The sequence below is a fragment of the Hippichthys cyanospilos genome, chromosome 6 (genome assembly GCF_059441005.1).
Source record: "Hippichthys cyanospilos isolate Australia breed blue-spotted pipefish chromosome 6, RoL_Hcya_1.0, whole genome shotgun sequence".
Classification (NCBI taxonomy): domain Eukaryota; kingdom Metazoa; phylum Chordata; class Actinopteri; order Syngnathiformes; family Syngnathidae; genus Hippichthys; species Hippichthys cyanospilos.
In genome coordinates this window covers 26,038,723-26,062,962 of record NC_142374.1, presented here as the reverse complement: position 1 = coordinate 26,062,962, position 24,240 = coordinate 26,038,723, and the positions used below count along the sequence as shown (strand labels likewise).

Sequence of the window (24,240 nt, the reverse complement as noted above, 5' to 3'; positions counted from 1 at the left end):
GCTCGTGCGCGCTCTCCAAATGTCTTTATTTCATTTGAGGAAAGGTACAAACATGTGTAAAAGTCCGCCATTTCAGTAGAGAATGTAGGAAATATAAATAGCGGTAAAGGTCGGCGGCGGCGCCGGCGACAAGAAAACAAAGATTTCAAGCATTAAAAACCTGCAAAAAGTCTGAAAAAGTGAAGAAAAACGGCACGTCGCGGGGCAAGTTCCGAGCGGCGCCGCACCGCGGAGGCTTAGGGTCGGTCGGCGCGACCGGGGCGCCGCGCCTTTCTCCGCTTCTTAGCCGACCCGCGGGGTGAGCATACTTTAGCGTGCCCGGGCGTTAAAAAAATAAATAAATAAAACGACGATCGGCCCGCCAACTGCCAGCATTTCGCCCGCCGCCGAAGGTCCCGTGGCGACGGCTCGCCCCGCCGGTTATATGTGGGTTTGCGTGAGTGGGCGGAGCCACTACGTCTTAGCGTCGTCCAGAGGCCTTTCCCGACGGGCCGCCGGCAAACCCGGACCGCCGAGCCCGCGCTAACGGGCCGCGGCGCGACGCGGGCCGTATTTTTACCGCGGCGCCGGGGACGGCGGGCGCGTGGAGGGACGTGGTCGGCCATCACTTGAGCAGCGCCTTGTAGAGCGTCAGCGAGCGCGCCGTGCCGCCGTCCTGCTCCAGACACACGATCAAGTCCCTGAGGTTGACTCTGGTGATGCGCTGGCGCCAAGGCTGCCGCGCCGACGAGGACGAGGACGCGTGCGACGACGACACCTGCCGGCAGAGGGGCGCGTCACGCCGGAAAGGGGTACAAGCCTTTTCCCCGGGCGCCGGAAACGGGAGGAATGGATCCGCTCGACCATTATCCCGCCAACCCTTGGACGGCGGGTGGCAAATCGGACACGGTTGCCGTTTTTCGGCGCCACTTCTGGAGGGCGTGTTTTCTTTGGGTTTCGTTTGCGTACGTCGGGCGGTCAGGGTCGGCGAGAAGGCAAAGGGCGAAAGGCCGCGCGGCGCCCACGCAAAGGTGGAAGCCTCACCTCGGCCGAGGCTCCGCCCGGCGAGTCCAACTTGCGTTTTTTTCTGGGCCCGATGGCGGCGAGCGCCGTGAGGTTGGCGTCGCGTTGGCGCATTTGGGCCAACTCCTGCTGCTGCATCTGCCAAGGCAAAAAAAGAGCCGTCGCGGCGCGCTTCCCGTCGGCGACGAAGAAAAGGAGAGCGGGGGCAAACGCCCGCCCCCGGCGTCAAAGCGCCATCTTCCGATAGGGGGGTCGGGGGCCGTCCCCCGCGCCCTCCGGCGACTGACCTCTTTGGCCTTCTGCTTGAGCCGGGCTTGCTCGGGATCCTCCTGCCTGGCTCGACTCTGCCGCACAAAAGGCGCAAATGAGCGGCGCCCCGACCCCGGGCCCCGACCCCGACCCCGGGCCCCGACCCCGGGCCGGCCGGCGCTCCTCTTTCCGACCTTGGCGGCCTTGAGCAGGATCTCCCGCTCTTGCTCGTCCTTCCTTTGCTTCTCCAGACGCTCCAGCTGCTCGAAGAAGCGAAGCTGGGCCCGGACGTCGTCCGCCTGCTCCTGACGCTCTTCGTCCTGCGGGCCAGCGCCGGCGGGCCGTTAGCGCGGGCGCCGGCGGCCGGGACCGCGTCCGGGCGCGTCGTCACCTTGACCGCGTCCGAGCGGTGCTGCGCCAGCGCCGAAACCTTCTCCAGCAGCGAGCGCAGCCGCGACTGCGTGGCGTGCGACACCAAGTCGACCGCGTCCGGGGACACCTCGCCGACGCCCAGCCTCCGAGCTGAGCGGGGCGGACGACGCGTCAGCGCGGCCCGGACGACCTCGCCCCCCCCCCGCTCGCTCACCCGTGTCCAGGATGCGTCGGCGCAGCGGGCCGGCGGGCAGGAAGGCCTCGTCCTTGCAGGAGCGGATCTCGGTGCCCACCAGCTCCGAGCCGGAGGCCAGGATGCGGGCGTTCTCCTCGCTCAGGTTGACGCCGGCCATGGAGGCCACGTCGTTGATGTCGTCGTCGTCTCTGCAACGCCGGCGGCAAAGCGCCTTCTCAACGCTATTCGGGAAAACGCCGGCCCGAGACCGGAGGGCCGGCTCGCTTCAAGTCGAGAAAACGAAAAGGGATTGGCGCCTCTCCCGGGGCCCGTAATCTCCCGCTCGGGATGCCGCTCGGCATCACAAAACGCGCAAAAGTACGCAACGAAGCTTCTTTGACCCCGTTTTCTAAATTCACCTGCTAAAACATGACTCACTTTTTTTTCAATTTTTTCAATATCACCATATCGCGAATCGATCTTGCCAAAAGAGCGTCGACGGAAAACCGTTTTCTTGGAATGACGGTCCCGTGGATAAGATGGCAAATTTGGGGTATTCGGCCCAATTCTCACAGCGGCCTTTTTGTCGGGGTCGCTCGGAAAAATCCTTCGGGGCTCACCTGAAAGTCCCGCCCCCCGGTTCTCCCAGCTTCTTCTGATTGGCCGGCGCGGCCAAGACGACGGCGCTCTTAGCGGAGACGGCGGGTCCTCGCATCGGCGCGCCTGCGCCAAGCAAGCGGAGCGTCAGCCGTGGCGCCCGCCGCCGGCGGGAAGGAAGACTCGTCGGCACGCACCTGGAGTTCTCACGCCGACCGCCGGGGGTGCGCGAACAGTCTGCGTGCCGCCGCGACCCATGGCCTAGAGTAAAAAAACGTTGGCACGTTGACGTCGTTTACTTTCAGTTACTTTTCTTCTTCTTTTCTGCCCATCCAACCGAGCGCGCGCATCGGTTCACGCCTTTTGAGAAGGAAAAAGCAGAGCGCGGCCCCAGATGGGGCGCGAGCCGGGAAGTCAAACGTGCGCGTACCGCGGCGGCCAGGGGCGCGTTCATCCGCACGGCGGGCGATCCCGCCGGCAAGCGCGGCCGGATGGCGGCGTTGGTGGGCGGGGTGTAGGCGGAGGGCGTGGTCAGAGACTGCTGGCTGCTGAGCAACGACTGCCGCAAGGCGGGAAGACTTATCTGAGAACGCAAAACATTTGGGGATGAGGGTCCGCCGCCCGCCGAGCGGCGACGCCCGCGGCGAGCACCTTGAGGAAGGGGATGAGGTAGGGCTGCGGCGACGACTTCAGCTCCGCCTGCAGGCGGCTGGTGAACTCCTCGGGCTCGATCTTCGCATCCTGCGCGCGGACCGGCGCGTCAGCCCGGCAGCCCGCCCCGACCCGCCGCTACCTACCAGGAGGTCCTGGACGAGCGCTTTCACGTTCTTGGAGGTGTCCGGCGACGGCGAGTTGTTGGACGCCAGCTTGATGAGCGTGGCCAGGAAGTTTTTGCACTTCTTCACGTTTTCCTGCATTTCCTGACCGCATCACAGCACAAGAGACGTTGTCCGACCGCCGCCGCCGCGAGCCTCGCCCGAGCGCACGCACCTGCGACACCACCGTCACTCTGCCGGCGCCGGGCGCGGCGCCGGGAGCGGGCGCCGCCGCGCCCGCCGACTTGACGGCAGCGGTCCCCGCCATCTGCGCCTTGGGGGGTGGGGCCATCTTCACCGAGACGCCGGCAGCGCCGGAGGTCACCGCGACGGCCTTGGAAGCGAAAAAAGTCGCCCGCCGTGGTTATTAGTCGCACTGGGGCTAATGTTGCGTGGTGGCCCATGAAATTCTCAATGGGCTTTCCCTTACGTGGCGCTTTGCTACCTACGGGCCTCTTCGCACTTCTCACCGCCCCCCCCGACTCGTCTGCACGTCGGCACGGGGAGCGCCTGGGGCTCGGGTGCCTCGTTCGAGGACGCGCGGACACGGTGGCCGCCGCCGGGGACGGAAGCCGCAACCCCTCGCTCGGGAGAGCCGCGCCGCCTCATAGCTAGCACTCTGGCCGACCCCCGCCACCCCCGAACCTCCCGAGTTTGCTGACTCGCTTTGTTAGCGCGCCCCTCTTACGGGTCGACAACAGACGCGTACGTTTTTTGGAGCACGTTGGCCAAATCTCATTCGCGAGGGGAAGCGTCCGGAGGAGAGCGCGGGCGCGGGCTGAACGAAGGGGAGAAAAGCACCCACCTGGACCGAGGACGGCGAGGGCGAGGAAGAGGACGACGGAGACTGAAGCAGTCTGGCGTGAGGTGGCGTCGCCAGACGGATGTTCTGAGATGCGGCGGGAGCCTGCGGGCGCACGCACCAAACGAAATGACGCACGGCGTGGCTCGCCGGCGTCGACGCTTACCGGCCGGGCGGCGCGGTCACCACTCACCGGAGCGGCGGCGCCGACCCGGATGGCGGCGGGCGGGGCCCCCCCACCCTGCTGCGTCTTGGCCTGCGCTTGGGCCAGAACCTGCTGCGGCACCATCACCAGCTGCCCCGACTCGATGCGGACAAGGACCATACCTGGCGCGAGGCAAACGCGGGCGGATGAGGGGTTTCCGGCGGAACGGGCCGGAGTCCCGTGCGACTCACCTGCGGGCATGGTGAACCCGGGGGGCAGCTGAATGGTGGCCTGCTGCTGAGGCCGGACGGCCAGCGGGGGATGAGGGCCGGGCGGCCGGACGGTCCCGGCGGAGGGCGCCGCGGCTCTCTGGAGCTGGACGGCGCCGGCCGGCCTCGCCTGGCCCAGCCCGTTGACGGCCGGCTTGAGGGCCGGGGCGACCGGCGAGCGGGCCGCCGCGGGGGGAGGCGGGGCGCCGGCCTGCGCGACCGGGTTCCCGGAAGCGGGCTGACCCGACGCCGGCGTCTTGGCGCGGTCGAGCGCCGGAGATGGAGCTAGGCTGACGGGCGCCCCTTTGGACTCCAGGCCATTGTGAGCGGCGCCGGGGAGTTTGTGCTGAGGGGCGGCGGGGGCTCCGGGGAGGACGTCGGCCGGCGCGGCCGCCACCGCGAGGGGGCTGCCGGGGGCGTTGCTCTTGGTCGTCGCGGGGGCCGAGTTGAGCAACTTGACGGCTCCCGCGGCGCCGTTCAAACTTGGCGAGGCGGGCGACGTCGCGCCGCCGCCGCCGCCGACTTGGGCAGCCCGCTGGAAGCCGGCGGCGGCGCCCTGGACGCCGGCGGTTTGGAGCGCCGGCGCGGGGACGGGCGCGAACGAAGCGGCCGGCCCCAACATCTGCGGAGCGGAGGAAGGGGGGAGAAGCTGAGCGGCGGGAGTCCGGGGCTTTCCGGCCGCCCCCGGGTGTCCTTGTTGCGGCTCTTGCTCGCGCACTTTCCCTGAGAAGTGTGTGACGACGGCGCCGGCGCCGGCGGCGGCTGCCGGAGCTCCGTGGCGTTTTCCCGCGGAATAGGACGCGGCGGGGCCTTCGGGCTCGCCCAGTTGCGATTCGAGCGAGCCAACTAAGTCGCTGACCGCCTTCTCGTCCACTTCATTGAAGAGCATGTCCTCCAGCGGGTCGGAGGCTCCCGCCATCTTTGATGCTGGAGCCTTGTGCAAATCGCCTTGTAGAATTTGCGCATGCGCCGAGCGCTCGCCTCGCTTTCGAGCATAGAAACGCAACGAGGAGATCCGCGAAGGGAACCGTCATCGGTTTTGCTGTCGGCGCCTTGACATGGAAGCTGGCCGCCGCCAAGAAACGGCGGCACTTTCTCCGAGAGAACTCTGAGACTTGGCGGCCTGCCGATTGTCCATTATTAGTATCGGCCCGTACGTGCGGCGGTACAGGTCTTGAATCGTCAACGTTTCTCGCGCCCGCGCGTGCCGTCCAGACGGGCGGCGCGGCTCCTGCTCTTGTACGTCTAGGCGACTGGTTCCCGTCAGCCCTCGCGATGGCGGAAGATGATGACGTACGAGCTAGCCTCGTTTGTTTGTAGCGCGGGGTCGTCGGCCGCCGCTCCGGGGAGCTCGGGGTCCCTCCCTCGCCGCGAAAGCGGGGGGAAGCTCCGGTGATGGCAACGGAAAAATCCATCGCGGGAACCACGTTTTCTCCATAGCTTTAGCCTTGGACGATTTTTCAAACCCCCCCCCCCCCCCCCCCCCCCCCCCCCCCGATCGGGGAGGGTAAAAAGGGAACGAAGCCTGCGCCGACAGATAAAGAAATCAAGCAGACGCGTGTGATTGATGCGAACGTTTGGTGCCGTCCCGGCGGCTTGTCGGTGTCGGGGCGCGCACGGAGACGCTCGCGTTCACAAAGCGCGTGAAGTCCGGCGTCGCCACGGTAACCGACGCCATAGGCGCCTGGCCTGAGCTTCCTCCTGTCGCCCGTCCGCAAGCCGATGGCGAGGAAGCGAATAATAAAGGCCGCGAAAGAGCCACGTGTCTTGTTGGCCGCCGGAAGCCAAGCGCGCTCCGATTCCTAGCGGAGAACCGTCAGTCACCCGCAACAGGTAGGCAATCAAGCGGTTCTACCGGACTCGCTGTATTTCCTGTTTCAAGTATTTTTGGAAAGCGGCGCCCCGCCCCGCCCCGCCCCACTCAAGCGGATGTGTGCCGTTGGTACTTGAGTACGAAAGAAAGAAAAAAAATCCAAAGGGTACGGAAAGCCGGGTAGGCTATGTCGTGTACGGCCAAAAATGGGGCGGGAACAGCACTCATTTGGATGCGTCCCAAGCTCGGGGTCAGTCAAGCGCTCTAAACGAGGCAACAGAGCAGCCTGCCCGGAGGCCTTCCGTCGGGTCCCGTCTCGAACGTTTTAGGGTAAAGGAATATAAGAGTTTGAGCTTAAAGTACTTCATTAGGTGTTGCTACATTCTGCGTATGAGAGTGTGAGAAAGTGAACAAAACAATATTAACTCATTGCTGGGCAACTCGGATGAGAGTACGTCTGCTGGTGGCAACAGAGGCGTACGGGGCTGTATTGAGAGGGACCCGAGACCCGGGCGCTGTGTGTTAGGAATAAATCCACTCGTGTGTGAAAATGCCGGCTTCCCGATACCTTGCTATTGCAGAACGAGCGCGCAAATTGTTGGATGAGTGGCAGTTGGGTAAGGTCACGAGTTGGAGTCAGATTACTAACTTGAATTTATGCTGATTTAGAAATAAAATTCCAACAGGGGTCAGGAACCCCCCCCCCCCCCCCCCCCCCCCATTGCAAACGTTTGCGGAAACAAAATAAAAATCATTGAAGCTACTTTGGTCCACCGTCGTTTTCAATAAATCCGAATCTGTCGTCCGTATTTTGCTTGGACGGCTTTTATTTTATTGAACCGGAGCTTCGCAAAAAGGACCCCGACCGGCAGAACGGGACGCAGCGCTGCCGATGAAGCGAAGGCTCTTGCAAACAAATTCGCGGCTAAGTCAAGAGCGGAGGTCCCGCGGGCCCGCTGACGTGGATTTGACACATTTGGAAAGGATGACATTTTTGAAAATATATTGAACTGCTTGCTTCTGGAGGAGTCATGAATACATTCTCTATTTAATACGAAATAATAAGGTTCGGCCCGAAAAGTGCGGCTCGGGGGACAAACGCGGCCGGGTATTTGTTGACAAAAGGTGTGACTCGAAGCGGAAAATTAGACAACAAATTCAACGGGGCGAGACAAGTTGAGCACTTCCCGTTGCCAATCCCACTTCCGGCGGCTCCTGCGCGCGCTTTGCCCATCTGAGCCGCCCCCTCCTTCCACCGTCAAGCTTGAGGCCGCGTCCTTCCTCGCAGAAACGCATGATAGCAAATGTTTCACGACCGGACTGACGATAGCAAATGTTTTGCTCTTGATCGTTATTCGGAGCAAATGTATCACCGCTACACTTCAAATGAAGCCACCCCGTTTGCGGTTTTCCGAAGGAACGGCGCGGCCCCGCGACTTTTTCCCCCAAGCCAAAAGCCGCTTGCCTAGCTGCGAGCGAATTGCTGGGCGGGACTTGGCGACGCGGAAATCGAGCGGCGCGAGCGTTCGCTCTGGGCAAGGTTTGGCCCGGCCCCTCGCGTCATCAATCCCGCCGTTGATTGGCCAGGACGCGAGCGGCGGGCGGCTCCCCCGCAGCTCATTGGCTGGGAGGCGCGGGGGCGGGCTCGCCTCGACGCCTAGACCTGGACCTCCGCACTCCGGCGACAAACTGCGACAGCCTGTTCGGGAGGCTTCCGCGTTCGTCTTGTGCTCGGTCTCGCGTTCGTGTTCGCGCTCGCGCTCTCGGTCTTGCCGTCCGTCATGGCCCTTCTCAGCGACGACCCCAACTACCGGCGGCTGGAGGAGTGGCACCGGGCCCGTGGCGGAAGCCTCAACATGAGGGACATGTTCGCCGCCGAGCCCGACCGATTCCGTCGCTTCAGGTGAGCGATGGCCGCCGCCGGCCGCCGACGGCCGGCGACGGCGAGTGCCCGTAGACGGACGCTCGTTCGACCTTCCGCGAGCTTGCTCGGCTCAAGGTCATCGCCCGCCGCCGGTCTAAATTCGTTCGGCCGACATTAATTTGGATTGTTTTTCCCTCTCGATTTAAAATTTTTTCGAACGTCCCCTGCCGTCGACGCATTTGCGCCTTCGAAAAAGTGACGTGAGCTGGGAAAAATCTCTCGGCGGCGCCGCACATAGAAAAGAGCGAATCCGACGTCTCGACCGAGCGTCAACCTGTTGGGCGCGGTGACGTCACGTTCGGGGAGACGTGCCCGGTTGCACGTGCGGCCGCGGACCCCCCCCACCCCCTCTCCCCCCGCGCGTTTACGCAATCGTGCGACGAACGTGCCGGTCCTCGAACGTCGATCGTGAGCGTGATCGATGGCTTTGCGTGCGTGCCAGCGTGAAGGTGGAGACGCCCGACGGGGACCTGCTGCTGGACTACTCCAAGAATCTCATCACCCAGGAAGTCATGTCCATGCTCATCGCCATGGTAAGGCCTCATCAGCTCCGCACGTGTCTTTTTGGAACCGCCGTGTCTTTTTTGCTCTGCCCTAACCGAAACCGTAGGTCTGGAGAGATGCGGGCCTTTGTCTAGAACGGTGGGGCGACTTCCGTTTGGAGCCGGACCGGGTGCGACGACAGGCCAAGCCGGCGCGTTTGATTTTTTTTGGCCCGCACGCGTGCAACGAAAAGAAAAGCCGTCGTGTTCTACGCCGCTCGCGCTCTCGGGCCGCTCGCGCTCTCGGGCCGCTCGCGCTCTCGGGCCGCTCGCCCGGGGCCGCTCGCCCGGGGCCGCTCGCCCGGGGCCGCTCGCCCGGGGCCGCTCTTTCAACCTTGGCTCTTTTGTTGCGGTTTCGCCGCTGCCGCCAGCACGGGAACGCAACAGAAGCGTCGGGGTCGGCGACGTTTTCGTTTTTCCTGAAACGATCATTTACAGGGAGGTCGGCCAATGCGCACACGGCACACGCGCAGGCACGAGCGCGCCTAATGTCGGCGCATTCCGAGCGGGGCCGGTTGCCAAACGGGCCGGTTGCGTAAGCCGCGCGGGAATCTTACAGACCATTCGGCGCGGTGCAAACAATGAAAGGTTTGCGCAAGGCCGCCGCCGCCCGGATCTGATATGGTGGAAGGTAGTGGGCCCAAATGCGGGGAAGCCGGGATCACGCCGCTTTGCTAAGTTGAACTTGAAAAGAGGACCAAACTCGAGGTAGCGGACGGAAAGGCAATAAGAAACACGCAACGGAGCTCCCGCAAACGACTAGACTTCCGGCTCAGGAAAACGAAGGAACGCAATTCACCGGGGGCGACGAGGGACTGGCAAAATACAGGGGAGACAAGGTGATTGGAGATGGGGGGCAACAGGTCCAACAAATCGCACTAATGAGGACAGGCGAGAGGTCAACAAAACAGGAACACGGAAGAAAACGAAAGAAATGAAGAGATTTTCTTAACCGGCGATGAAATGAACTCTGGAGCCCTTTCCAGAGCGTTGAATGGTTTTTCATTGTTCGCCGCCAAATATTATGACCGCTTCTTTGCCCCTCCCGCGTGGGCCTGATCCCGCCGCGTGACCTGTGCCAGGCGGAGTCGCGTGGAGTGAAGCGGGCCCGAGAGAGCATGTTCAAAGGGGACAAGATCAACTTCACGGAGGTGAGCGCCGGCGTGCGGCGCGGCGCGGCTCGGCGGGCGCCGGCCGGCCCTCTCCTGCGCTCATCCCGCGTGCGCCGCCAGGGTCGCGCCGTGCTGCACGTGGCCCTGCGCAATCGCGCCAACGCGCCGGTGCTGGTGGACGGCCGGGACGTCATGCCCGATGTCAACCGCGTGCTGGACAAGATGAAGGTCTTCTCTGAGGTGAGCCGCCGCCCGCGCCGGGCGTCCGCGCCGGGCGCTGACCGGCACCTTCGTCGCGGGCAGAAAGTGCGCAGCGGCGAGTGGAAGGGCTTCACGGGCAAGAGCATCACGGACGTGGTCAACATCGGCATCGGGGGCTCCGACCTGGTGAGTCCGGCGGCGGGACGGCACCGGACCCGGAACGCTCCCGGCTTTATCCGGGCGGGTGGATCTTCCGCTTGGGAGGTTTCTTCTCGCGGCGCCGGAGCTTCCCGCTCTTCCGCCTTTTGAGTCGCCGGGCGGGCGGACGGACCTTCAATTAGTTGAGATTCCCGCCGTTATTGCGCCGGGAAGCGGGGACACGAGCCTGTGGCCGCGTTGCCTTCAGGGTCCGCTGATGGTGACGGAGGCGCTGAAGAGCTACTCGGCGGGCGGGCCCCACGTCTGGTTCGTCTCCAACATCGACGGCACCCATCTGGCCAAAACTTTGGCTCGGCTCGACCCGGAGACCGCCCTCTTCGTCGTCGCCTCCAAGGTGCCCCCCGCCCCCGCTCGAGGTTCCCGCGTTCCCACGCGAGCCCTTGTGTTGGTGATTTTCCCGCCAGACCTTCACCACGCAGGAGACCATCACCAACGCCGAGTCCGCCAGGGAGTGGTTCCTCCGCGCCGCCAAGGACGTAAGAGCGCCTGCGCCAGCCGTCTTCTCAAACAGCTTTGTTTCCGGTCCTGCGCGGCGCGGTACGGGACGCTGACCTTTTCCCCGTGGCTCTTTTCCAGAAAAGCGCCGTGGCCAAGCACTTTGTGGCGCTCTCCACCAACGCGGTAAGCTCGCCCGCGCGCTCGCGGTCCACGCTCTCGTGACAAGCGACCGCCCGCTCTTTCTGCCCCGCCCGCCCGCCCGCCCGCCCGCCCGTTCAGGTTAAAGTGCAAGAATTTGGAATCGACCCGGCCAACATGTTTGAGTTCTGGGACGTACGTATGAAGCTTTGCCGGCGCGCGGCGGCTCGGCGTTTGAGCGGTGCGCCCGTGTCATCCGCAGTGGGTGGGAGGTCGCTACTCGCTGTGGTCCGCCATCGGCCTTTCCATCGCGCTGCACGTGGGTACGTAGGCCGGCCGCCTCGCCGCCGCCGCCGCCGCCGCCCTCTCACCCGGCCGGCCGCTTTTGCAGGCTTCGACGACTTTGAGCGGCTGCTGAGCGGCGCCCACTGGATGGTGAGCGTCCCACCGCGGGGGCGGCCGGTCGCCCGGCGCCGGCCATCTCAACCCGCGGCGTGTTGCAGGACCAGCATTTTGTTAGCGCCCCCCTGGACAAGAACATCCCGGTGCTGCTGGCGCTGTTGGGCGTTTGGTACGTCAACTTCTTCCAGGCCGAGACGCACGCCATGCTGCCCTACGACCAGTACATGCACCGCTTTGCCGCCTACTTCCAGCAGGTACGCGCGGGCGTGGGAGGGGCGCGCGCATTTCGCGTGACCGAACTCCCGGGGGGCGTCCGCAGGGAGACATGGAGTCCAACGGGAAGTACATCACCAGGGAAGGGAGCCGCGTCAACTACCACACGGGGCCCATCGTGTGGGGCGAGCCGGGAACCAACGGCCAGCACGCCTTCTACCAGCTCATCCACCAAGGTGGGGGGCGGGCCCCCGCGCCGAGCGCCCGCGCGCGCCCACTCCCGCCTTCATCCGCCTTCGCGTCGCTCGGCAGGCACCCGCACGATTCCCGCCGACTTCCTCATTCCGGCTCAATCTCAAAACCCCATCCGGGACAACCTGCACCACAAGGTGAGCGCGCGGGGCCGACGCCGCCCGTTATCAACGGGCGCCTTTCGCCGTTTGCCTTTTGTTGCGAGCTGGCGCCGATTTCGCAAGCGCGTTGGGTAAAAGCACACTTTGCGCAAGCGACGGCCGCGGCGAGTTGAAAAGCGCTTGCCCGTCCCCTGAGCGGCTTGCGAAAAGCTGTTTGGAAACGGTCTTCCTTGAGAAACGCTCCGCCGTTTCAAATTGGCCTTTCTTTCCACTTTTTTTTTTTTTTCTTGCGCACTCGCAAAACTCGGGGCCGGTTTTCTGCTCGAGTCCGGCGCGTCACGATACGGAAGGGGCCTGAAACGGTCCAAACGCTTCCTCGCTCGGCGCCTTTCAGATCCTGTGCGCCAACTTCCTGGCTCAGACGGAAGCTCTGATGAAAGGCAAAACGGAGGCGGAGGCTCGCCGGGAGCTGGAGGCCGCCGGCCTGTCTGGACCGGCGCTGGATAAACTCCTTCCTCACAAAGTAGCGCCTGCGCGCATCTTGCGGGCCCCCCGGGGAGCTTGGTGACATTCGGCCTTGTGTTTTGGAGGTGTTCGAGGGGAACAAGCCCAGCAATTCCATCGTCTTCAAGAAGCTGACGCCCTTCATGCTGGGAGCGCTCATCGGTCAGTCGGCGCGCGCCGCGCGCGCACGAGGGGTCGCGGGCCGCCCGCCCGGATCCGGCAAAGGCGCTCCGATCCGTGCCGTTTGACCCGCCTCCTCGAGTCCGTTTGACCCGCCTCCTCGAGTCCGAAGCGCCTGCGTGAAGCACGCCGGTCTTAAGCCGGCGACTTCACAAAGCGCCCGCCGTGAATACAGAGCCGACTTAAATGCGCGAGCGCGCGGCGTCTCCGCCGGCCGCAATCGGGCCCCCGTCCCGTCGCGCTCCGTTACGCGGACGGCGCAACGCGACCCGGTCATTTGGAGGCGCCCGGTCGAGGAAGGGAGCTCGTCAAAGGCCGAAGGGGCGAGTCTGACGGCGCCGTCCGCTGTACCCGCAGCCATGTACGAGCACAAGATCTTCGTCCAAGGCGTCATCTGGGGCATCAACAGCTACGACCAGTGGGGGTGAGTCGGCGCGCGGCCCGGCGCGCGGCCCGGCACGCGGCCCGGCACGCGGCCCGGCGCGCCTCGGGGCCGGCGGCTAACTTGGCCTTTGGCGCCCCAGCGTGGAGCTGGGGAAACAGCTGGCCAAGCAGATCGAACCGGAGCTGCGCGACGGCGCCGAGGTCTCCGCCCACGACGCCTCCACCAACGGCCTCATCCACTTCCTCAAGAAAAACTTTGCTTGAGCGTCCCCCTCGCCTCGCGCACGTCCTCGTGTCCCGGTAAAAGCCCGTTGACCCTCACGCCCGCGTTGTCGCAGCCAACAATAAAAGTGTTCCAAAGTCTTGTGGCAAAGCACGTTTACTTCAAGAACAACAAAATCAGAGTGAAAAATAGTCTTTCCAAAAGTGAAAGTCAATCGCGAGGCCTCAGGAACTTTTTCTTCCGGGCGCTTTTGTCCGGCGCGTCGTCCCCGTCGTCCGTCCGCTCGTCCGGGGCGGCGCCGCGCTCTCGCTTGCGGGCGAACCTCTTCTTCAGGCTTCCCACTAAGCTCTCGTACCTGCGAGCAAACGCAAGGGGCGTCCGATGGGCTCCCGCCGGGCTCCCTCCCTCCGTCCCTACCTGAGCGCCATCTCCTCGTCCGTCACGTCCGTCTGCATGCGTCCGGCGTCGGTGCCGGCTTCCTCTTTGCCGCCGCCGGGATTCATCAGCGCCATCAGTTTCTGAGCGGTGCGGAACAACACGGGGTCAGGGTCGGGCTCGCGGTCCCAGGACCGCCGCCGGCCGGCCGGCGCGCCGACCTCCACTTCGGGGTTGAAGCCTCGGAAGGACATCCGGCCGTACAGGAGGCCCTCGAACGGAACCGAACTCTTCTCCTCCGCGATCAGGTTTCTGCCGGGCGAAGCGCGGACGCGGCGCGGTCATCATCCGAGAAAGGTCAAGGTCCCGACCGGGCTCCTTCTGGCGGTTTTGCTTTTTGGTGCCGCCGCTCGCGACTTTTTCGCCTTCCGACGGCCTCCTTCAATATGAAGTCCGAAAAAAACTTCCGGGTGGGGGGTTCCAATACAAGGACGGATGTCCACGTAAGTTTTGCGGAAGACGGACTCCTAACCCTAACCCTAACCCCAAAGCGAAAAGCTCCGTGCAATCACGTGGCGCGCGTGACCCGGTGGTGACGACCGCCCGCGGTTTCGGGACGCGAATGGACACGCGCGTTTTAGGGGCGGACGGTCAAGCGGGCGCATTACTCTTGCGTGCGTTGTTCGGCCAGATCCAGGTACCAGTGCTCGTCGCTGATGATCCGCTTCTCGTCTTCTTGCAGCTGCTTCTTCGTCTCGGCGTCCAAGCCCCTCTGCATGAACTGTCAACGGGGCGTCACGCGTGCGTTGACGCGGGCTAGCCGGCTAACGGCCCGTCGGCGTCAAGTACGCACCTTCATGCGGAGGACGTTTTTGGAGAGTTTCGCCGAGTCGGCCGACATGCTCGTGCTCAAGCTCGGGGCCGTGGGACGCGACGATCGAGCCGGGGCGAGAAGCCGAAGAGGGCCAACCCCGCGCGGGAGTACGTCGAGGGAAAGCCGCTTTCCTTCGCTTGGCCGCTATCGGCCGCTTACGGCGCACTACCGCCACCCGCCGCTTTGGCCGCGTCACTGCAGACGCCGTCGAAAGGCCGCAGCTTCGCAAGTGACGTAACGGCAGGCGACATCAGGGGCTCCGAATTCGGATGCTGCCGTCGTTTATTGCTATTCGAGTCGCGATTACGCAACGGCACACTTTCTTCCGAATGATAGCGGCCAAAAACCCGGACTATATTTTGTTCTGTCGTCGTAAAAGACATTTAGTGTATTGTAATGAACACGCGTTATTTCCGATGTGCGCAAGCCCGTCGAAAACACGGGTTGAGACGAGACAAAACAAATAATAGAGCAAAATAAAGAACCTCAAATATAGGCGACCTAAGTCTATAGGCTACTCTAAAGCGTATAGCGCTTATGTCCCGTGTCTTCTGATTGGTTGATTCAAACCACATTCCGATCGCGTCGTGTCGTACGACAGTGTAACGGGGAACAACAAACGACGTATGAAGTATATTGTGCGGTGTTCGCTAATAGCTTTTTCTTTCCTGACTGGGGAGTTGGCGACACGCGGGAAAGCAAAGGCGACAGAGGCTTTGGAGAGGCGCCATATTTCGCCGCGTTCAGGGTCCGTTGGCCTTTTCCGTGGGCGAACAAACAAACCCAAACCAACCTGCTCTATCTTTCAATGTCAGTGACCGGAAACTGAGTTAGTTGACGACATTTGACTGAAAAACCTTTGACGAGCGACTCACGCGCGAGTCGGGTGACGCGCGCTGTTATCTGCGGGCTTCCGTTCCGGAGCCGAGACAAAAACTACTGGGCGGACGCGCGCCAAACGTTTTACTTTGAAAGAGTGGCGGACGCGTATGCGCAGTAAGTTGCGCCAGTGCCGCATCTGTAGGACGGTAAAGCCACGGAGACGGAGAGAGCTCCATCCGATACGTCGCGCTGAACAATCGCACCGCCGATCGCCCGCTTCGCAGGTAATCGTTGGTCTTTTCGCTGGCTTTCCTCTTTCGTCGAAACGTTTGAGAGGCGAAACTGGGACACGAGCTGCTCGCCGCTCTCATGTCGACGCAGCGATCGCCATCCCGAATCCTGCCGGTTCTCATTTAGCGACGCCTAATGTTGTGTTTTTTAGCTCACTAAATAACGGATATTCGTGGTAATGGCGATGATGACCGGGACCGTAATAATAACAGCAATAATCGTAACGATAACAGTCGCTTTCACGGGGCCCGAGGAGAAGCCCCGACAACCGACGAAGAACAAGTCAGATACAGTACGTGTGTATCCGCGGGCTGACGGTGCGACGGTAACGGGTTTGAGGTCCACGAAACGCCATCAACGCAGCGTTGCGCGCGCCTGTGCCTTTTGCGCGGCAGAATGCTGGCCAGGAAGGGCTTGCTGCCGGACGGCTTCCTGCTGACCCGGCTGGCGGAGGAGCGCCGGCACCCCGACCGGAAGCGCTCCAGGTGCCAGCGGGCGCGCTTCATCACCAAGACGGGCTCGTGCAACGTGGCGCACAAGAACATCAGGGAGCAGGTGAGCGCCGGTCGTTTGGCACGGCCCCGACGGGGAAGGAGCCCTAAGGCCCTGCGGCGCGGGCGCAGGGTCGCTTCCTGCAGGACGTCTTCACCACCATGGTGGACCTCAAGTGGCAGCACTCGCTCCTGATCTTCACGTCGGCCTTCCTGTGCTCGTGGATGTTGTTCGCCATGGCGTGGTGGCTGCTGGCCTTCGCCCACGGCGACCTGCAGCCTCGCCGCCCGGCCCGGCCCGCCGCCGTTCCCTGCGTCACCGCCATCAACTCCTTCACCTCCGCCTTCCTCTTCTCCATCGAAGTCCAGGTCGGCGACGCGCTCGTGGCCGTATCTCGCCGTTCTTCGTAAACGCGGGTTTCCTCTGGACGGCGCGAGAAAAAAGGCCAGTCGACGCGAGAGGCGTCCCGAAAAAAACGCCGCTCGCGCGTCACAGGTGACCATCGGCTTCGGCGGGCGCATGGTGACGGAAGAGTGCCCGGCGGCCATCGTGGTTCTGATCGTGCAGAACATCCTGGGCCTGATCATCAACGCGGTGATGCTGGGCTGCGTCTTCATGAAGACGGCGCAGGCCAACCGGCGGGCCGAGACGCTCATCTTCTCCCGCAACGCCGTGGTGGCCCCCCGCAACGGGCGGCCCACCTTCATGTTCAGGGTGGGCGACCTCCGCAAGAGCATGATCATCTCGGCCACCGTGCAGCTGCAGGTCGGTGCCGGCGCGCCCCGGCGTCGGGGTTCTTTGGCCCACCCGGCCGCGACGGGAGCATCTCGGTTGACCTTCTGGGGAAATCCGGTCCCGGCAGGTGATCCGCCGCACGGTGACGACGGAGGGCGAGGTGATCCCGGTGAGCCAGCTGGACATCCAAGTGGAGAACCCGCTGAGGAGCAACGGCATCTTCCTGGTGTCGCCGCTCGTCGTCAGCCACACGCTGGAGAGAGGAAGTCCCCTGTACGACCTCTCCGCTCAGTCGCTGGCCACCGCTGACCTCGAGGTCATCGTCATCCTGGAAGGTGCGCGTAGAGTCGGCGCGTCTTGGCGGAGGGCGGCCGCGCGCCCGTCCCGGCGGATGCGGCGACTGGCCTGCCAGCTTTTCGCTCCTGGCATTTTCTCACTCCCTCTCGCTCGCTCCGGAGAGGGAATCGAATACGCGCGGCCGTCCGAAGCCGGGGCGTCCCGCGGGCTTTCCGGGTTTCTTCCTCCAACGAACCCGACCGAAACCGTCGGCTCATCGTCAAGCCGCGCCGACGGTTGCAATCGGGCGAGCCGGGGAAAGAAACCCGCGAAGCCCCGGAGGACCGGGTTTGGACCGCCCTGCACCCGGCCCTCCCTTCGCCCGGTCCGCCCTCGTCGGCTTGATTTTTTTCCGAGCCGCCGGCGCCTCTTTGAGCGCGGGATTGCGACGGCGCTCGCCCGCCGGTCACGCGGGTCGGATGAAAGCCGTTCGGGCCGAAGTCGCGGGCGGACGGGGCCGAGGGCCGCGTACCCCGTCGGCCTCGGCAAACAGACGCCGTCCTCGCGGTTCCCGCCGCCGTTCCGAGAGCCGCGGGTCGCGTAAAAAATGGCGTCTTTGTCTCGCTCGCAGGCGTGGTGGAGACCACGGGCATCAGCATGCAGGCCAGGACCTCGTACACGCCCGACGAGATTCTGTGGGGGCGGCGCTTCGTGTCCATCGTCAGCGAGGAGGACGGCCGCTACTGCGTGGACTACTCCAAGTTCGGCAACACCTTGCCCGTGCGCATGTCGCCGCTCAGCGCCAAGGAGCTGGAGCAGGCGCGAGGGGCGCGGGAGGCCGAGGCCGAGGCCCGGCCGCAGGGCTGGGGGTTGGTCCGGGCCGGGAGGGGGGGCTTCCGGAGGGGGGGGCGGGCCTGCCAGGACGCCGCCTCCCCGCCCTGGTACGACCCCGCCCCGGAGGAGGCGCTCGAGGTCACCCGATGAGCCCGCCGGCGCGCCCCGACCCGAGCCCGCCCCGACCTTTGGAAACCTCTGGCGCCATGTGCGCCGGCTGTAAATACGCAGACAAGAACGCGCGGCACGGGGGCGGCCGGACGCCGCGCAACAGAAGACGGGAGAGGGCGAACGCCGATCTTGCTCTTTATTGGCTGGCGGCGGCGGCGGCGGGCGGGGGTGGCGCGCGGCGGTCACGGCCACAAGAAGAGCATCCGGGCCAGCGGCGGCAGAAGCAGCGGCAGAAGCAGCGGCAGCAGCGCGCCGGGCGGGGCCGCGCCCGCCGCGCCGCCCGAGTTGCACAGGTCGTTGTTGCAGCAGCGGTAGCGAAAGGGCGACGCGGCCGGGAACATCTGCGTCAGCCGCGAGTTGTCGCAGTCCGTGTAGCGGATGCACTGCCGCACCGTCTCGCCGCCTGCGCGCGTACAGGCACGTGTTGTCTGGCGCCATGCACGCAAAGGAGGTGGCGGCGCCTCACCTTGGACGCTGAGCGTCAGGCACGCGTCCTCGTACGTGCACTCGCGGACGTGGTCGCAGCGGCCCGTGTAGTCGGAGCACTTGTAGCAGCGCAGTGCGCCGCCTGCGGGGCGGCCCGGGCATCAGTCACCTCGCCGCGTCGCTCGCTCGCTCGCAAGCTCACCTGGCTGCGCCGCGGCCACCGTCAGCATCAGGACCAGGACCGGGACCGGGACTCCGTTCGCTCGCGGCCGCATGTCTCCTTCTTCTGCGCGCGGGCGGGCGCTTCGGGCATGCGCGCGCGGCCACAACGGGCTTTTGTCTTCACCCCCCCCCCACACGCAAATGCGGACACACAAAGACAGTCGCAAGAGGACGCACAAAGGGCGGTTGTGAGCGCAGGGGACACAACACTGAAGTCTTTTCAGCATTTCGGCCGTCCGCATGCGCGCAAAAGTCGCGGGGACGAACGTTCGGCCAACGAGGCGCGCAGCTGGACCACCCGGGCCCTTCGTCGTCTTGTCGCTTGGCCCCCGGGGGGGCCTCGGCCTCGTCAACAGGCGGGGACGGCCGCGGACACACCGCGGACAAAGAAGGCTCGCTTTGTTTGTTGACGACTCGCCCGTTTGACCGCTTAGTTATTTGACAAATGTTTGTCGATGAATCCGATTAGATTAGCCGTTTCCGACCCGGGAAAACCGTTAAGCGATAAATCGATTCATGTTTCCGTCGATTTGCTCTTCATTTGAAAATGTACCCTTCCTGTCACGGCAGCGTCTGATAGGCCGCACAGCCGTCGGCTTGCTTACTGCTTCGTCAACCGCGTTGTCCAAAGCGGTTCTTGCGTGGCTAATATGCTAAGAAGCTCGTGCGCAAAGGGCAAACGAGCTGCTTCTTGACTTGTGTCAAGCGTCTTTTCGAAGCTCTGCTGCCTGTCGCGCGTTTGACAGCGGACTTTTCTACCGTAGCTGCTCAAAGCACCTTTCGCCGACGACTCGTCGACGTACGAGGCGGAGAGCAACTCGGGCTCGGCGGTTTCCCATGCGCTCCGCCGGACGGGCGCGCGCGCAAATGTTCTTTTGGCAAGTGCGGGCGAGCTCGACGCCAAAGCGTGGCCGCGCGCCCGCTCGGCTGTATTTGACTGATCCCGGCCTGGCCCCAGCAGGCCGCGCCGCTTCCAAGTCATTTATTAGAGGACGGATGGAGGGTCCCGGGCCGTCCGTTTCATCTCTTGGAGGCTATACCTACTTCTTACATGGAAAGGAGACGCCCGGCTCTACATCACGTACTTATTATACGGATGCTGCCGAGTGTTGAATGTGTGTGGGCGCGAACAACATATCGACCGAGACGCACGCTGTCTCTTGAAAAAAGTCTGGAGGCGCTTTGTCGTCTCTGACTCCCGATCGCATGATGAGCCCTGCTTCTCACGTACGTTGCAGGGATCGCGATGACTCGTCGATAGGGCCCCAAAAGACGCCGAGGGAGGATGGTCAACGCGTTGAATGAGACGCTCTCCTGTTTGTTCTTAGATTGCAGAAAACCACTCCAAAACTCGGTTTCTGTTTTTGACGGAAACGCCGATGAAGACAATGGAGGCGTTTGTTTCCCCTCTGCGCTCCCTACCTAGCAGCTTTGACGAGGCACTCGAGTACCGTACTCTGCATGGCGCACACTCCAGCTCAGTAGGTGGCGCTGACACACTTTGGCCTCTGATGCCACGCGCCTGTCGAAAAAGGAAGAAGACAGTCGAAGGAGGAGGCGCTCCCTCCTCGGAAAAACGCAGGTCAGTTCGCCCGCTCGCTTCGGTCCCGTCCTCGCGAGTCCGCTCGGGTGCCGGACCCGACGTCCGACCGCCGGAAACGCGAGACCGCAGCCGTCCATCACCGGACTAGGGTACTGACGTTTGCAGAATTCGCTCCTTTGCGCGCTAGCTGGACGGAAGCGGGGGGGGGGGGGGCTGCGTAAGCGGCGAGCGTCGGCCCCTCATTGACCGAGACGACGACGATGGAGTTCTGCAGTCCCGGCTTGACTGACGGCTACAAAAGTAGGAGCCAAGCCTGCCTGCCTGCCTGCCTTCCTTCCTTCCTTCCTTCCTTGCTTCCTTCCTTCCATCCATCCATCCATCCATCCATCCATCCATCCATCCATCCATCCATCCTCCCTCCCTCCCTCCCTCCCTCCCTCCCCGCCCGCCTCAACCGCTAGCTGCCCAACTTTTCACTTTGCCCTCTGCAGTGAGCGAGGATGACGTCCGGCGCTTGATCCAACTTCTCTTCACCAGGAAGAGAAACTCCTCCAAGATCGCCTGGAGCTCGCCAGAGCCATGCCCTGAGATAAGAGTTGTTCGCCGAGCCAATCCTGTGACGCACGCCTTGCGTGGTTTGCGCAGCGCCATTTTGAGGGCCTTGGACCCGCGGGGCAAGCTGACGGCGGAGCAGATCGCTAAGATATGGGACAACCTGTGCACCAAATGCAAGGTAGGAAAAAGCGGCGGGGCCGGGAGCCCGGCGACGCGTCTCCGGCTGACGCCGCGCCGCCCGCTTCCGCAGTTGGCGGGGGGCGCGGCGCCGGACGACGACATCCCGGAGTTCCTCATGGAAACGGAGATGGAGGACTCGGCCGAGTCCGCCCGGGCCCTTCCCGCGGGCCGGAGGAGGATGAGGGAGCGCCCCTACAAAAGTACGAGCCTCGCCCTCGTCGCGATGTTGGGCGGAGAGCCGCCGCGCGGCCCCTTTTCCGTCTCTCTCCCGATTCAAGCGATTCGCTGGGCCCCCGGTGCGTCCACAGTGTCGGAAGCGGAGACGGAGCGGCTCATCAAAGCGCGCGCCGCCAACGGGGCCGTCTTCGCCGGCGGGAAGCGCTCGGCCGAGCCGGCGCGGAGGTGAGCCGTCGTCCTCGTTTCGCCCGCCGTTGCGGGCGGTCTGCTCGCCGGTTGGGCGGCCGGCACCCGCGGGCACCCGCGGGCCGCCGCGTTTCGCCCCGCCGTCTCGGAGTCGCTTTAAAATATCAGACCCAAAAAATGTAAGGAATTGTAGCGAGCGCGCGCAGAGACGGTCGGGCCGCCATTTTGCCGGCCGTGAGCCGGGGGCAAAAGGAAGGAAGGAAAAAAACCGCGGGGCCGGGAAAAAGCCGTCCCGTTCGCGTGCGTCGGCAGGGCCGCGCTCCCGAGCCCGCGAAGTCGCCGAGCGTTCCGCGCCGTCCTTTCGGAACCCCGTCCGAGGGCGCCCGGGAGAAAAGTCTTTCGCGCGGGCTCGGAGCCACGCCTTCCGTTGCTCTTGCCGGGCGGGCCGCGGTACCGCTCTCGCGTGACGCTCGTTGAACGGCGCTATCCCAAACGAGCTCATCTTTAAAATCGTACCTCCTTGCTGGCGTTCTACATGTCATCTTTGGTTGGCAGGCGCGGCTCCCCGATCGTTCCCGTCCTCGTCCTCGTTGACGTACTCGTTCGGCTCCAAGAAAAATAGTTCCAAGCTTTGAAACCCGAGCGAACGGGCCTTCCGCGGCGATGAGAAAAGCGACCTACCGGGAGCCCGGCGCACGCGTGCTGCCGACGCCTCGTCGGATGACGATCTGGGGGATTTGGCGCGTCTGGAAAAGGAAAAGAAAAAAAACAAACTTGACCCGATGGACGGCGTCAAACCTCCAGATTGGGCGCGGCATGGCGTCACGTGCCGCAAAGGGTCGGGTGGGGCGAGGGCGCCCAGGTCAGATTTTGCCCCGTCCGTCAGGAGCAGAGGATCCCCCCGCGCGGCGCGGAGGCCAACCCGAGCTCGCGGCCCCGGTTGGCCGGGGCCCCGCCGCCCCTCGCCGAGGACGGGGATCGCGAAACGCCGAGGAAGCGGGCCCGCAGGAGTCGCCCCGCCGAGATGGCGGAGTCCCTCGGCGGGGCGGAGACGGTCCGCGGCGAAGACGCCCGCTCGGCTTCGGGAGAGCTCCGGCGCGGCGGGTCCCGCCCGGGCTACAAACGTGAGGCGGCCGCCTCCGTTATCTTTGGTCCTCCGCGTTGGACTGACGCCTTGCGCGCGCTCGCCGGCCAGTGACAGAGGAGGACGTCCGCAAACTGGTGGAGCTGCGAGCCGCCAACGAGGCGCTCTTCACCGGACGCAGGAACAGCGCCGAGCCCGCCTGGAGGTCCGACGCGGGACGAGCCGGGCCGGGCCGAGTTTGCGCGCGTGCTGACGCGCGGCGTTTTGGCGCAGGGGCATCGTGAGGGAGATGGGCCTGACGGGGAAGATCGCGCCCGGCCGGGCGGCCAAGAAATGGGACAACCTCAAGACCAAGTTCAAGGTGCCGCCGCGTCGCCCCGTCCGTCCCCTCGTAACCCCAACCCTATCCCTAACCTGCCGTCCGCTGCGGCGCGCTCCAGGACCTGAGGTTCCCCCCTCGGGGGGCGGAGCCCCAGGGCGGGGCGGCGTCCTGGCCCTGGTTTCGGCTGATGAGCGACGCCCTGGAGGGTCGCCCGGCCGACAGAGGCGCCCGGGCGGGGAGCGGCGAGGACGAGGGCCCGCCGGCCCGGGAGGCGCGGACGGACGACGCCCCGCCGGCGGCCCGCCTCCGCCGGGCGGACGTGGCCGCCGCCGGCGGAGAGGGATGCGCCGCCCCTACGGAGCCCTCCTACAAAAGTAATCGTCATGATCGGGATTTTTACGACGGCCTTGAGACCGGAGCGATCCGCCCGCCGTGTGGGAAGAAATGCCGGCGCCTGGCGCCGCGTGGCCAGTCGCAGTTGAAGGCTTCCGTCAAAGTCGGCGCCTCGCGTATTTGTCCCAAACGCCATTGCCGCGCTTGCGGCGGGCGCGTCGTTTGATCCTGCGCGACGGCGGGGTCTGGCCTCCGTGCGCGCGATCGCGCCGATGATGCCCTCACCGGATGGAGGAGCACGTTTTGCGGAACGAAAGGCCTTTCCGTCGCGCCGGCTCGACTGATTCCCCATTTGTGTGTGACGCAGTGAGCGAGGAGGACACGCGGCGCTTGATCACGCTGAGGGCCGCCAACGAGCTTCTGTTCACCGGCAAGAGGAACGCCGCTAAGGCGGCTTGGAAGTAAGTGGGCGGCGAACCGCGGGAACGATGCCCCCCCCCCCAACCTCGCGAGAGGGGCCCGCCTCCGGCTGACTTGATAGAAATGGCCAAAATGCCGACGGGGTGCCGGTCGCTCGTGTGTCAGGGCCATCGTTGGGCAACTGGACCTCCAGGGGAAGGTGTCCGCTTCCCGGGCGGCCAAAAAGTGGGACAATCTCAAACGCAGGTTCAAGGTAGGCTCCCAGACGTCACGGGAAAGTCATGAGATTGCCCCAGTCGTGGCGGCGAGGTGATAATCACAGGGTCTCCCCCTCCCCAGGACCTGAAGTACCCCCCCGCGGGCATGGAGAAGTTGACGGAGGGCGCCGCCTCCTGGCCCTGGTTCCACCTGATGAACGACGCCACGGAGGGTCGCCTGGCGTGCGGCGGAGCGGGAGCGGGCGGCGCCGGAGAGGGGGCGCGCCCTGCCGGAACAGGAGGAGGAGGCGCCGGAGAGGGAGCGCGCCCTGCCGGAACAGGAGGAGGCGGCGCCGGGCCGGGAGAGGGACCTTCTGGATCCAAGGGCGGTCACGACGGCGGCGGCGCAGCGCCCGCGACGTCGTCCTCGCAATGAGTTTGCTCTCGTCGCCAGGCTTCGAAAGGGCCTCCGTCACACTCGATTGACAGCGGGAAGACTGAAGGACGGACGGACACTTTAGTATTTAGCTCGCTCGCCGTGGGGGCCTTGTTCTTCGTGATAATCAATCACTTTGTACTGCCCTTTAAACAAAAAAATGCATGCTTTGCAAAATCCCCGCTGTACTTCTTCTCTTTTGAGAAACGTCGAGTTG

General features: G+C 64.4%; 6 protein-coding genes across 7 annotated transcripts; 3 read left to right on the top strand and 3 right to left on the bottom strand.

The window, feature by feature from the left end:
• Position 1: 1 nt before the first annotated feature.
• On the bottom strand, positions 2–5,882 carry LOC148423068 (transcription initiation factor TFIID subunit 4-like). Of its 2 annotated transcripts, XM_088416565.1 has the most exons (15): positions 4,409–5,880; positions 4,206–4,339; positions 4,016–4,117; positions 3,386–3,544; positions 3,193–3,315; positions 3,047–3,136; positions 2,826–2,978; positions 2,593–2,656; positions 2,419–2,521; positions 1,838–2,007; positions 1,643–1,773; positions 1,446–1,571; positions 1,290–1,346; positions 1,024–1,140; positions 2–757 (listed from the first exon to the last, which is right to left on the bottom strand). In XM_088416565.1, the coding sequence occupies exons 1-15, from the start codon at positions 5,343–5,345 to the stop codon at positions 605–607; spliced, it is 2,619 nt and encodes an 872-aa protein (XP_088272691.1). In that variant the 5' UTR covers positions 5,346–5,880; the 3' UTR covers positions 2–604. The 2 variants fall into 2 exon arrangements, with proteins under 2 accessions (XP_088272691.1, XP_088272690.1); XM_088416564.1 differs by having other exon boundaries at positions 1,024–1,346; positions 4,409–5,882.
• Positions 5,883–7,880: 1,998 nt separating this feature from the next.
• Positions 7,881–13,213, top strand: gpia (glucose-6-phosphate isomerase a). Its single transcript, XM_088416566.1, has 18 exons — positions 7,881–8,142; positions 8,606–8,696; positions 9,788–9,856; positions 9,938–10,057; positions 10,121–10,204; positions 10,425–10,571; positions 10,642–10,713; positions 10,814–10,858; positions 10,955–11,008; positions 11,076–11,136; positions 11,205–11,248; positions 11,317–11,469; positions 11,535–11,664; positions 11,741–11,817; positions 12,176–12,304; positions 12,372–12,447; positions 12,823–12,889; positions 12,990–13,213. Exons 1-18 carry the CDS (start codon positions 8,021–8,023, stop codon positions 13,111–13,113), a joined length of 1,665 nt encoding a protein of 554 aa, XP_088272692.1. The 5' UTR covers positions 7,881–8,020; the 3' UTR covers positions 13,114–13,213.
• mphosph6 (M-phase phosphoprotein 6) lies at positions 13,213–15,235 on the bottom strand. The gene is made up of 5 exons (XM_088416576.1): positions 14,301–15,235; positions 14,116–14,228; positions 13,669–13,759; positions 13,490–13,590; positions 13,213–13,427 (listed from the first exon to the last, which is right to left on the bottom strand). Exons 1-5 carry the CDS (start codon positions 14,346–14,348, stop codon positions 13,283–13,285), a joined length of 498 nt encoding a protein of 165 aa, XP_088272702.1. The 5' UTR covers positions 14,349–15,235; the 3' UTR covers positions 13,213–13,282.
• Positions 14,921–19,117, top strand: kcnj11l (potassium inwardly rectifying channel subfamily J member 11, like). Its single transcript, XM_088416570.1, has 6 exons — positions 14,921–15,427; positions 15,830–15,989; positions 16,058–16,294; positions 16,422–16,691; positions 16,789–16,996; positions 17,569–19,117. Exons 2-6 carry the CDS (start codon positions 15,831–15,833, stop codon positions 17,919–17,921), a joined length of 1,227 nt encoding a protein of 408 aa, XP_088272696.1. The 5' UTR covers positions 14,921–15,427; position 15,830; the 3' UTR covers positions 17,922–19,117.
• On the top strand, positions 17,966–24,200 carry LOC148423063 (uncharacterized). The gene is given in 13 exon segments (XM_088416687.1): positions 17,966–20,433; positions 20,625–20,866; positions 20,939–21,068; positions 21,177–21,270; positions 21,787–21,837; positions 22,069–22,355; positions 22,427–22,520; positions 22,589–22,676; positions 22,756–23,011; positions 23,338–23,431; positions 23,556–23,643; positions 23,730–23,842; positions 23,844–24,200. Coding segments are annotated over 13 exon segments (1,842 nt in total). The 5' UTR covers positions 17,966–20,393; the 3' UTR covers positions 24,109–24,200.
• On the bottom strand, positions 18,065–20,527 carry LOC148423064 (CD59 glycoprotein-like). Its single transcript, XM_088416575.1, has 3 exons — positions 18,571–20,527; positions 18,409–18,510; positions 18,065–18,345 (listed from the first exon to the last, which is right to left on the bottom strand). Exons 1-3 carry the CDS (start codon positions 18,830–18,832, stop codon positions 18,125–18,127), a joined length of 585 nt encoding a protein of 194 aa, XP_088272701.1. The 5' UTR covers positions 18,833–20,527; the 3' UTR covers positions 18,065–18,124.
• Positions 24,201–24,240: the final 40 nt, after the last annotated feature.

What these genes read in the sequence shown, in the direction of transcription:
- LOC148423068 (XM_088416564.1), bottom strand. Translation starts at nt 5,345, where the DNA reads ATGGCGGGAGCCTCCGACCCGCTGGAGGACATGCTCTTCAATGAAGTG. An exon ending in CGGGTTCACCATGCCCGCAG is followed by an intron (nt 4,340 to 4,408) that starts GTGAGTCGCACG and finishes GCCTCGCGCCAG; the next exon opens with GTATGGTCCTTGTCCGCATC. An exon ending in CCGGGGGGCGGGACTTTCAG is followed by an intron (nt 2,008 to 2,418) that starts GTGAGCCCCGAA and finishes CCGGCGTTGCAG; the next exon opens with AGACGACGACGACATCAACG.
- LOC148423064 (XM_088416575.1), bottom strand. Translation starts at nt 18,832, where the DNA reads ATGCGGACGGCCGAAATGCTGAAAAGACTTCAGTGTTGTGTCCCCTGC. An exon ending in GGTGGCCGCGGCGCAGCCAG is followed by an intron (nt 18,511 to 18,570) that starts GTGAGCTTGCGA and finishes GCCGCCCCGCAG; the next exon opens with GCGGCGCACTGCGCTGCTAC. An exon ending in CCTGACGCTCAGCGTCCAAG is followed by an intron (nt 18,346 to 18,408) that starts GTGAGGCGCCGC and finishes GTACGCGCGCAG; the next exon opens with GCGGCGAGACGGTGCGGCAG.
- mphosph6 (XM_088416576.1), bottom strand. Translation starts at nt 14,348, where the DNA reads ATGTCGGCCGACTCGGCGAAACTCTCCAAAAACGTCCTCCGCATGAAG. An exon ending in AAAACGTCCTCCGCATGAAG is followed by an intron (nt 14,229 to 14,300) that starts GTGCGTACTTGA and finishes CCCCGTTGACAG; the next exon opens with TTCATGCAGAGGGGCTTGGA. An exon ending in GCCGAACAACGCACGCAAGA is followed by an intron (nt 13,760 to 14,115) that starts GTAATGCGCCCG and finishes TTCGCCCGGCAG; the next exon opens with AAACCTGATCGCGGAGGAGA.
- kcnj11l (XM_088416570.1), top strand. Translation starts at nt 15,831, where the DNA reads ATGCTGGCCAGGAAGGGCTTGCTGCCGGACGGCTTCCTGCTGACCCGG. An exon ending in CGGCCACCGTGCAGCTGCAG is followed by an intron (nt 16,692 to 16,788) that starts GTCGGTGCCGGC and finishes CGGTCCCGGCAG; the next exon opens with GTGATCCGCCGCACGGTGAC. An exon ending in GGTCATCGTCATCCTGGAAG is followed by an intron (nt 16,997 to 17,568) that starts GTGCGCGTAGAG and finishes TCTCGCTCGCAG; the next exon opens with GCGTGGTGGAGACCACGGGC.
- gpia (XM_088416566.1), top strand. Translation starts at nt 8,021, where the DNA reads ATGGCCCTTCTCAGCGACGACCCCAACTACCGGCGGCTGGAGGAGTGG. An exon ending in TCCTCCGCGCCGCCAAGGAC is followed by an intron (nt 10,714 to 10,813) that starts GTAAGAGCGCCT and finishes GCTCTTTTCCAG; the next exon opens with AAAAGCGCCGTGGCCAAGCA. An exon ending in GGGACAACCTGCACCACAAG is followed by an intron (nt 11,818 to 12,175) that starts GTGAGCGCGCGG and finishes GGCGCCTTTCAG; the next exon opens with ATCCTGTGCGCCAACTTCCT.